General features: G+C 42.5%; 1 protein-coding gene across 2 annotated transcripts in view; it reads left to right on the top strand.

Annotated features, from left to right (window-relative positions):
* Nucleotides 1–125: 125 nt before the first annotated feature.
* LOC109314840 (radial spoke head 10 homolog B2-like) overlaps nt 126–10688 on the top strand; it is a 43641-nt gene continuing 33078 nt past the window's right edge. Inside the window, exons 1-8 of one of the 2 annotated variants that reach the window (XM_019542174.1) lie at nt 126–220; nt 1119–1476; nt 2482–2557; nt 2800–2868; nt 3619–3792; nt 4822–4907; nt 8981–9101; nt 9483–9659. In XM_019542174.1, coding sequence (XP_019397719.1) covers nt 1226–1476; nt 2482–2557; nt 2800–2868; nt 3619–3792; nt 4822–4907; nt 8981–9101; nt 9483–9659 — 954 coding nt within the window. In that variant the 5' untranslated portion in view covers nt 126–220; nt 1119–1225. The remainder of the gene's footprint in view (nt 221–1118; nt 1477–2481; nt 2558–2799; nt 2869–3618; nt 3793–4821; nt 4908–8980; nt 9102–9482; nt 9660–10688) is intronic. The other variant, XM_019542173.1, reaches the window with a different exon arrangement.

Below are 10688 nucleotides of genomic sequence, written 5' to 3'. Positions count from 1 at the left end.
GGGGAGGAAATGGGTGTTGGTTTCTTTAAGAGAACTGCAAGTATTTGATTGGTTGGAAGACAGTTACTATAGTTACCATCAGGCCTGGGACGCAGCCGCAGGAGCTGCTGCGTGCAGTAGTGAATGGGTGAATGGGCCTTTGCTAATCTGGGGCTGGTGCCTACACAGCCTGTTTTCACAGCTTAGAGCCAGTGAAGATGAACCCCCAAGTTCTAGCAGTGTAAGTTGGCAATACATGCAAAACCGGTTTTGTGCATGGGATAAGTGCTGGGTGTCAGCTGTAGGCAACCCACTCTCCCTTTGCTAGTATAGAAAGTTAGCACAGGGTCTTACAGCTGCTGGGTTAACTGCTTCATGGCTGCTAAATGAGCCTTCCTAATGGTTAAATATTACCCTGCAGAAACTCCTAAGGGCAATTTTTATTAAGCTTCAATCCTAGAATATATATTCTTTTTCTCCTGTGCTTGTCAGGGGGATGTAAAAAGATTATGCAAATAAAACCTGAGGTGGGTGCATGGAGTGCAGCTGGCTGTGTGTAAACTGTTTTCTCCTAGCCAAAAAGTTTTCTAGCTTTGTTTTTAGGCTTGGGAAGTTAGTCTCATAGTATTCTTCACAGCTTAATAGCTATAAGGTAATGACAGCTTTGGCTTTTTGCTTCAGTATGTTATTTGCTGTAACCAAATAGCGATGAGGATTTAATGAGTGTTTTTGCTGCCTCTAAGTCATTTTTACCTAATGCAGCATGTAATATTATTGCCCACAGAATCAGGTATACAAAATAAGGAAGCGTTAACCATGAAAACAATGGAAGCCGTGACTGTAGGCACCTGAACTGTTCTATCACTTTCATGCTGAAGTCACCAAGATGTGACTGCCCAACATGACCCTTATTTTCATAAATTCTCATAGTGCAAGTTTTAGATATCAAGTAAAGTATATTAATGCAGCATTTCTTCCACCCTCATTTTAAGTAGAAGCACATGAAACTTTTAATTTTGAGTATGTTGGTAACTGCAAAAATCTCTTCTACTGCTTTCCAAAATATTAATCTTTTGGAAAGCAAGAGGAAGGAAACCAGACTTGATCATGCTACTTGCTTTTCTCATTTTATTTTCCAGTTAAATAAGTTCAGGTTTTGAAGATTAAACCTCTTGCATAAGACGACCACAGGATCTCACGTGATTTTTAGTCAGGAAAAAGTATAGCTTTGGAACAACTCAAAACGATGGCTAAGGATAAGAAGAAAGAGAGCAAAAAGGCTGAAAAATCTGTGCCTCTCCCCCCTCCTCCTGTGCCTTCACATGAGGGTAGTTTGTCTAAGCTCCCAGGTTTACAGACCTCAGTAAATCAAGTGGAAGAAATACAGCCAAACACACTGGTGTCCCAGGAAGAATCAAAAGAGGTGGAAGAATCTGTGGTTCAAGAGGCTGTTGAGTACTATGAAGAGCCTGTTCTAACTCAGCTTATTGTAAAAAGGTATGTTAGAAGTATGGCTGCTTAGTTAGAAACATGTCCCTTACAGAGAATTATTATTTAAATAGCCCTGATATATCTGATATGACACAGATGTGGACAACACTCCTATGCTAAGGAACTTTCTGCCTAAAAGGCACCAGGCAGGAATGCATGGTGCGTCAGCAAATACTGATAACTTGTTATGTTTGTGAGTGCATGTGTATATGGACCCTCAAAGCTCCACTGCACAGTGGTACAGCAGCAGACTGACCATGTAGGAAGGTATTTCCATTGATTACTGAATAGGCAATAAGAATGGGGCCAGAGGCTTTGTTTTAACACCATTAGATTTGTGAGACTACCTGAACCTGAGTACACGTGGAGAATGGGAGTGTTTACTATAGCCTTGGGTCCTGGCCCTAGAACATTGCTTCATACTCTTAGTCATTCGTTTATGGTGCTTGCACATTAAAACTAAAGCAAAAACCATGTGTTTGCTTTACCTTGAACTCGGCGCATTCTTGTTGAGCCCGACACGTGCTCAGAAGAGGTAGCTTCGACCTGGCTTGCCTGACAACTGTAAAGATTGAGTCCTTTAGTGGGGCTTTTTTGGTGCTTTATCTAATAACTCATTGAATCAGCTTTAGCTAAAAGAGCCAAAAAGCCCATTTGAACCACCCTGTCTTTACAGATACTGCTGAGCCAGGTTGCAGTAACATGCTGCTGCTTCCAGTAAAGCACGGTTATGTTTGTTTTTTTTTAACATCTGCAAGCAGCCTTAAAGTCCAATTCCTCAGGCTTTATTTAGAGAAAATAAATTTCACTGGAAGCATACAGGTAGTGTTTATGGAAAGGGACACGTAATTAGATGTTTGCTGCTGCTTCACATGTAAGGTAGCTTGGTGACATTAATGCACATCCCTCCTTAGGGAGATGTGTAGAATCCATTTTTTAACTGCCATTGTCTCAGGTTTACTCATGGTGATATGAAAATGTAATCTTTAGTTTAGTTTATTTTTCTTGTAGTTATGAAGGAGAAAAAGTCCATGGATTGTATGAAGGAGAAGGTGTTGCATATTTTGAGGGAGGAAGTGTGTACAGGGTGAGTATATCAGCAAGTATAATGAGACAAATTCTTCCCCTGCAAGTGAGCAGGCTACTCCTCCTTTTGATTTAATTGAAGACTGGGCAGCTAAAACTCCTGTCAGAGTTGCTGGCGTTAACAGTTTTTTAATTTGGTGCTAATAGTGGAAGGCTTTTAATTAGAACATGTTACTGCTCCCAAAATTATCTGGTAGTTATAGACTAAGACATAAAAATGATAGTATGTGTTTTATTTTCAAGGGCATGTTTTCTGAAGGGCTTATGCATGGACAAGGGACTTACACATGGGCTGATGGAGTGAAGTATGAGGTAAAGTTTTGTATTAATTATTAGTGCACCATTAGAATTGGTTATGGTCTAAATGCGCAAATTCAAGGAGAGCATGTACTTTGCAGGGGATGATTACAGTCAGAGATAGAAAAAATAATGGTAGCAGCTGTGTTCTAAAAGTAAAAAATCTCACAAATTTTTTTTTTTCCTGTTTGTTTGGACACCATGAAACATTTTCTTTTTATGACTTATTCTAAACCAGTGTTCTCAATCTTGTTAGACTTGAGGCATCGCTGAGAAAATTCCAGCTCTTAGTTTTCACTCATTTTTTATTACAGAAAAATAACGGAGCAATTCTTCTGTTGCAAAGAACTCAGAAAGACCACAACAAGTCAGAGTGTTTTTGAGACCACGGATTCCATAGCACCATGGTTGAGAACCACTGCTCTGAACAGATAGTCCACATACGTAAAGTCTGAACTTGCTTCCTTCCTGTGCTCTGCTTTTAGTAATAATAGCAACAACAACCACCACCAAAATTAGTAGTAAGATGAAATAACATTCATCTCTGAACTTCTCCTAAGGATTAACTAATCTTGGGACTTCTCTGCAGGCTAGTTCAGGCCAGCTCCTGGATGGGGCTTTTCCTCCCGGGCAGCTGCTCCCACTTTCATAGATTTCACAGACATTAGGACCGGACCCAATTGATCTTGCAAGGTCCCCTTTTTATTTTGGACGTCCCTTGCTTTAGTGAATAATCAGGTTTTTTTTTTTAATTTAATCTCTTAGGGCACTTTTGTTAAGAATGTTCAGATGTATAATGGCACTTATACCTGGTGTGATGGCAGTGTATATGAAGGAGAGATCACAAAAGGAGTAAGGCATGGATTTGGCATGTACAAGAGTGGAACCCATCCAGTTTCTTATATCGGCCAATGGTGTGAAGGCAAAAGACATGGGAAGGTAAATGAAGGAAGCACAAAAGTATCATTCAGGCTACTGACGTTTAGGATAAAAGTCTGGCTGTGTGCTACCCCCCTCCTCCTCCTGCTCAGCGTTCGGCCGCCCGGGGTATTTAGACTAAAAAAGGTTGAAAATCCCCACTCTAATGTATCAAGTGCTTATTTGTATTAGAAAGAGTAAACAGTGGATGTCAGACACTCCACTGCTGTAAAATTAATTAGCAATCATAAATGTCTCTTGCTCTTTTTGGCACCTCTAATTGGATGGTGACCAGGTCAGTCAAGAAGTTAAGAATCTGAGGCTGTGTGATTAAAATAAACCTCGGTAGTAATAGCAGCTCAGGATGCATTGGGAAAAGGACAGTGAACCAAACCTCACTCTCTAAGTGCACTGAAAATAATAGCTTAAGTACGTGAATAAGTACAGTAATAGCTAAGTCGTTAGCTTGCATATGCCAGGCTGTGACCCAGGTTAGAATGTTTGCTGTAGTTAGTTGCATTGCAGCAGTAGCAGAGCTGTGACAGCATTCTTGGTGTCCAAAGGATTTGAGGAGGATGGCAATTTTTGGATTAATGTAATAAGCCTTTTTTGAACACATAGTGCCAGATCCTATTTCACCCTATTTAAGTCCCTGAAAACTCTCAGTGCATCTGTTTTTCTAACACACTTTTTGTGTTTGCTTCAAACCAGATTACAAAAAGCAGTAGAGAGCACAACCCACCCCACTTTTTGCATTAACAATTTTTCAGCAACTCGGGCAAGATTGAATAGGATCATACTAAGGTGCCTAGTTGACCCATGGTCTTATCTAAGTCTGTAGCTAATGTTGATGAGAATACCAGGATTTATTTTATTTTAGACTCAATTGCTCTTAACATAAATTGTCAGCGGTTTCTTAGTAACTGCTGCCAAGAGAACTCTTAAGTACGTGTGGTACTTGTTTTGTTTGGTGTATGCAATATATTGTTAAATCATTTATGTGAATATTTAGATGGTGATTTACTAAACTGATCATACTGCTTGTTTCAGGGTACTATTTATTATAATCAAGAAGGAACCTCCTTGTATGATGGTGACTGGGTAAACAACATCAAAGAGGGCTGGGGGATAAGATGGTAGGTGTAACAACACTTTTGTTCAGCAGATCTTCAGAAATCTCTTTTATTTGATACATTAACGTACAGTCTGTGCATTCTATGCAGTAGACCTGATTTTTCCTCTGACTTGCTGGTTGTAGAAGCATTTAAAGCTACTCAAAATGCAGCTATTATTTTCTGTAAAAAAAAAAAAAAAAAAAAGGCCAGTTGAAGATGAAATAATCAAAGAATGGCACAGTAAACATTATACAGCAGTTTAAAAGAAATCATTTTGACTTCTCTCTACACCTCTCAGGTGTATGAGAACGTGTTTTGCTTGCTTTCAGCAGACCTACATTGAACAGAGAATTGGCTAATATTTGTGAACTACTTTGTAGATTGAAAGCACCATGTAAGCAATAAGTGCAGTCAAGCCCCTACTTTCCCATCCTTAGAACAACTGAAATTTTTAGTAAAATCCCCTGAGTTTTGAACAAATGTGAAGTCTTTATGCGCTGCAGTCAGACGCCAGTGTATAAATATTCAACTGAGGGATTGCTGTCAATAGCTTTACATCTACAGGCAGAATTAGTTGATCCAGAGCATGACTTTCAAAATCTACTGGCCTTCTCTCTCCCATTATAAATAGTAGGTCTCAAGACCGCTCAGTAAAGCAGGACTTCAGTGCCCACTCCTTTGCATGTTGAAGTTAGACTTCTGTGCATAGACCTTGAACACAGCTATCTCCTTTGAAGTCTTGCATGTCCCTGGATTATCAGCAGGGATCCTGGTTTTTTCTCTGTTAAAACAATTGCAAAATCTTTGATACAAAAAAGATCCAACATTCTTTGATTTTAAAAACCCCTCAAATCCATGTTTTTCCATGTTTAAAACAAGACACCACTATGTATGTATTGGTATCAGTTGAATACAATGTTTCCATGATAAATTTACAATTTGAAAGCAGTTTGGAAGCCTACCAGTGCCTCAGTCATTATAATAAAATAAATTTTACATACTTATAAATATTGGTGTTTAATTCTGAGTTTTTTTATTATGGAAATCAGAGCTCTCCCTGCCTGCTTTGCTCACCAGGATGTGGGTCCAGCTACTTTGTGGTGCTGCTTTGTGGCACTGAGCAGCCCTGATATGCCGGTGTCCTGCCCCTGCTTGTGCCCATGCCTCTCACTCCTGACCCACAGCCCCCTGACCCTGCTGAGAACAGTCCAGCTCCATCCTCTTTTGAACCCCCTTCAGGTAGTTGAAAGCTGCTATTAAATCCTCTCTGTCTCGTCTTCTCTACCCAGTGCCCTTAGCTTCTCCTCAGAAGTCATGTCCCCTAGCCCTGTAACCATTTTTGTTGTCTTCTGTTGTCTCCACTTGATACTGGCTGCCAACTAGGCAGCGAGCCATTTATTGCTACCCTTTGAGCCCAGTGCTCCAGCCACTTTTCTATCCACTGTACACTCCATCCAGCTCATACTTTCTTAGCTTGCCTGCAAGAATGTTGTGGGAGAGCATATCAAAAAGCCTTGCTAAAAATAAGGTATATCGCATCCATTGGTCTCCCCACATGTAGTCAGTCACCTCACCATAGAAGGCAGTCGGGTTGGTCTGGCATGACTGGCCCTTGGCGAATCCATGCTGACCGTTTCTAATCGCCTTCTTTTTCTCCAAGTATGTTGAGAAGGATTTTTTGCGGATCTGCTCCATGATTTTTCCAGGGATGGTAAGGCTGACTGGTCTGTAGTTCCCTGGATCTTCCTTTTTCCCTTTCTTAAATATGGGTGCTATGTTTGCCCTTTTCCAATCGTCTGGGACTTCTCCTAATTGCCATGAGTTTTCAAAGATGATGGCCAGTGGCTCTACAATCTCATCAGCCGACTCCCTCAGCACTCTCAGGTGTATCCTGTTCAGCCCCATGGACTTGTATATGTCCAGCTTTTCTAAATACTCCCTAACCTGATCTTTTGCCACTATTGGCTGCTCACGTCCTTCCCAAACTTTGCTGCCCAGTGCAGTAGTCTGGGAGCTGACCTTGCCTGTGAAGACTGAGGCAAAGAAGGCATTGAGCACTTAAGCCTTTTCTGCATCCTCTGTCGCAAGGTTTCCTCCCCCATTCAGTAAGGGACCCACACTTTCCCTGATCCTCCTCTTGCTACTGACATACTTGTAGAAACCCTTCTTGTTACCCTTCACATCCCTTGGTAGCTGCAACTCCAGTTGCGCTTAGGCCTTCCTAGCTTCATCCCTGCATGTCTGAGTAATGCTCTCATACCCCTCCCTATTTATTTGCCCAAATTTTTACTTCTTATAAGCTTCCTTTTTGTGATTTAGTTTACTGAAGAGTTCCCTGCTAAGCCAAGCTGGTCTTCTGCCATACTTGCTAGTCTTCCTGCACTCTCAGTAAGGCTTCTTTAAAATACACACAGCCCTCCTGGACTCCTCAGACTGGCTTCCCAGAGGATCCTACCCATGAGCTCCCTAAACGAGTCAAAGTCTGCTTTTCTGAAGTCCAGGGTTCTTACTCTGGTGCTCTCCACCCTTCCTTTCCTCAGGATCCTGTGGTTGCTGCTGTCCAAGTTGTCATCCACTACTACATTCCCCATCAATTCTTCCCTTTTTGTGAGTAGCAAGTCAAGAAGAGCGTGTCCCCTAGTTGGCCTCTCCAACACTTGCACCAGGTAGTTGTCCCAACACTCTCCAAATACTTCCTGGATTGCCTGTGCACTGCTGTATTGCCCTTCCAGTGGATGTCAGAGTGATTGAAGTACCCCATAAGAACCAGGGCTTGTGATGAGGAAACGTCTGCTTTCTGTTTGAAGAAAGCCTCATCCGCCACTTCCTCATGGTCTGGTGGTCTATAGGAGACCCCCACCGCAACATCATCTTTGTTGCTCTCCCCTCCAACCTGTTGAAAGTGTATGGGTTAAGGTTAATCTTCAGTTTCATACTGAAGCTCTGAGCAGTCATATGGCTCTTCTACATAAAGTGCAACTCCTCCTCTTCTTCCGTGTCTGTCCTTCTTGAACAGTTTGTACCCATCTATGACAGTGCTCCAGTCATGCGAGCTCCCACCAAGTCTGTGTTATTCCAGTTGTATTCTAGTTTCATGAATGTGCAAGGACTTCCAATTCTTACTACTCATTTCCCAGGCTCCTTGCATTCAGGTACATCTGAGGTAACTAGATGATTGCCCTAATTTCTCAGGAAGTATGAGAATACCTCCCCTATTGCCCCTCCTGCTTGCTCTTCCTTCAGGTCTGCCCCTTCCCTATGTACCTGGGCTTTAGTCTCCATCCCCCAGCAAACCTAGTTTAAGCCCTCCTCTCTAGGTTAGCGAGCCTATCTGTGAAGATGATCTTCCCTCTCTGTCAGGTGTATCCCATGTCTTCCCAGCAATCTTTCTTGGAATAGCATCCCATGGTTGAAGAAGCCAAATCTCTGCTGGCGACACCACTTGCACAGCGAGGTAATCTGCAGGATGTATCTGCTCCTGCCTGGGCCCTTTCCCTTGACCAGAAGGATTGAAGAGAACATGACTCGAGCCCCAGACACCTTCACCCTTGCAACCAGAGCCCTGTTTGATTTACCCAGGGTCTCCCTTGGCAGTATCATTGGTGCCCACATGGATGAGCAGCATGGGGTAGTAGTCAGAGGGCTGGATGAGTCTTGGTAATTCCTCCGTGATATCTCTGACAGCAGATCAGATTTGGCAGATGGCTCCCTCCGTTCCACACAGAAGGGAGTCTCCAACCACCACCACCTCCACCACCCATCACAGCTTCTTGGTGGAGGTTGTCTGGCCAATGGAACATGCTCCTCCCTCTCTGTTACCAGGGCTGTATATCTGTTCTTCAGACGAACCACTGCGTGTGGAGGTAAAGATTTCTGCTTATTGCCAGAAGTAACAAGCTGCTAGCTTCTACCCTCTTGGGAGTCCATATCCTCTTTTTTCTAGCATTGCCTTTTTCCCCCAAGCAAAAGTGTGGAACTCTCCTTGAAAGTCAATGGGCGTTGTGCATCTACCTGTCATTTGTGCCAGCCTCCCCCATTTTTGTCTATGTTTATCCAATGGCTAAATAATTGATTTTATTTTTGTTTTCATGCAGCTATGAATCAGGAAATATATATGAAGGTCAGTGGGAGAAAAATGTACGCCATGGGGAAGGAAGGATGAGGTGGCTGACAATAAATCAGGAGTATACTGGGCAATGGGCAAATGGCATACAGGTATGACCTTCCTTTCCTTCAATACCTGAGCTGCACTAGGCAGGTCGAGTGGCATAGTATGCAAGTTTCATTGGAAATAAAGCCCTTCGAATGAACAAGTTATATAAAGCTGCTTTTATGGCAATGTAGATCTCACCTTATTAGTCATTTAGCTTGGTATCTAAATTCAGTATTTTAAGACAAAGGTAGAATAAAGATGTATGTAGCATGTTTTCCCACAGCTGCCACTGGAGACCTTGTGTCATAGCTGGGGCACCCCAGAGATGTATTGAATCCCAGTTAGTGTAATTATCAGCAGGTGTCCAGAGTTATTTTCCTCCTTTCTGTGAAACTAGATCTGTACCAGAGTAGAGTTCTTATAATAGCCTATATTTTTTTCAGCATGGGTATGGTACCCACACCTGGTTTCTGAAGAGAATACCTGGGTCTCAGTATCCTTTGAGGAATGAATACATAGGAAATTTTGTGAAGGGTGATCGTCATGGGCATGGAAGGTTCATCTATGCCAGTGGAGCAATGTATGATGGAGAATGGATTTGCAATAAAAAGCACGGCTTTGTGAGTATCAACCAGTAATGAGAGAAATAAAATGCCATGATAGTGAAAGAGGCTCTGATTGTGTCTACACAAGACATTTACTGCGCAGTCGACTAATTAACTTTGCAGTAAATGTCCAATGCCTTTATTAGGTTGCACAAAACCAATACATTCCACAAAAACCAATACATTCCACAGCAGGGTAGTACTTGTAAATACCGTGGAGTTTTTACATGAACAGCTGTGCACATGTAGGCTGTTTCTTCATAAGCTGTTGTGCACAGCTGGCTGGGGCACAAGCATGCTTCAGTGCAGGAGCTATGTGCCAGCTAGCCCTGCACTGACACACCTTTGTGCCCTAGCCATCCCCACCACAGCACACTGAGGCCAGTTGGAGCAACCCTGGGCTGACACTCCCCACCGAGCCCCTGGCCAGCTGGGACTGCTGCAGTCCCTCTCAATGCGCTGCAGTCCAGGCGCACAGGTAAACCGTGCACCTGGGATCTCTGCAGTTCATTGGGAAGTTTGTTTCTGCATGTTAATATCATGTGTAGACATGCCCTCTGTAGCAGATGGCTAGGTTTCTTCAAGGAAAACCTCATTCATTTTGCTAAGTGCACACATCAATTACAGTGATTACTAAGTCAAGGGGAGTCCTTCCATTAAGCTCCTTGGGCACTGGATCAGACTGCTGCGGAGGATCACAGTTTGTATATGATGAAACATGTTTTAACACAGTTTTTTTTCAGTGCATGAGATATGTCTGATTCTTTTCAGCCTCTCGGTTCAAAAGTAGCCTTCACTTTCTCTTGTCTTTTTGGCTAAGGTCAGTTTTAATATCTGATGCACTTTTTTCCTCCAGAAGATTCCAAGTTGCCTTTGCACAAGGTCACACCCACATGAATACGGTGCTTCCAGCCCTATCTAAAGTGCCAAAATCTAGGCACAGTCTGTTGTGAAAAGCTGCAAACTGTTCTAAATGCATTGAACAGATATTTAATACTTGACCTCAACATTCTTTGCACAAGAGTGTAACTATCATCCTTCACT

Source organism: Crocodylus porosus, unplaced genomic scaffold (genome assembly GCF_001723895.1).
Source record: "Crocodylus porosus isolate Cpor-Errol unplaced genomic scaffold, CroPor_comp1, whole genome shotgun sequence".
Taxonomy (NCBI): Eukaryota; Metazoa; Chordata; order Crocodylia; family Crocodylidae; genus Crocodylus; species Crocodylus porosus.
This window is presented reverse-complemented; position numbering and strand designations above follow the sequence as displayed.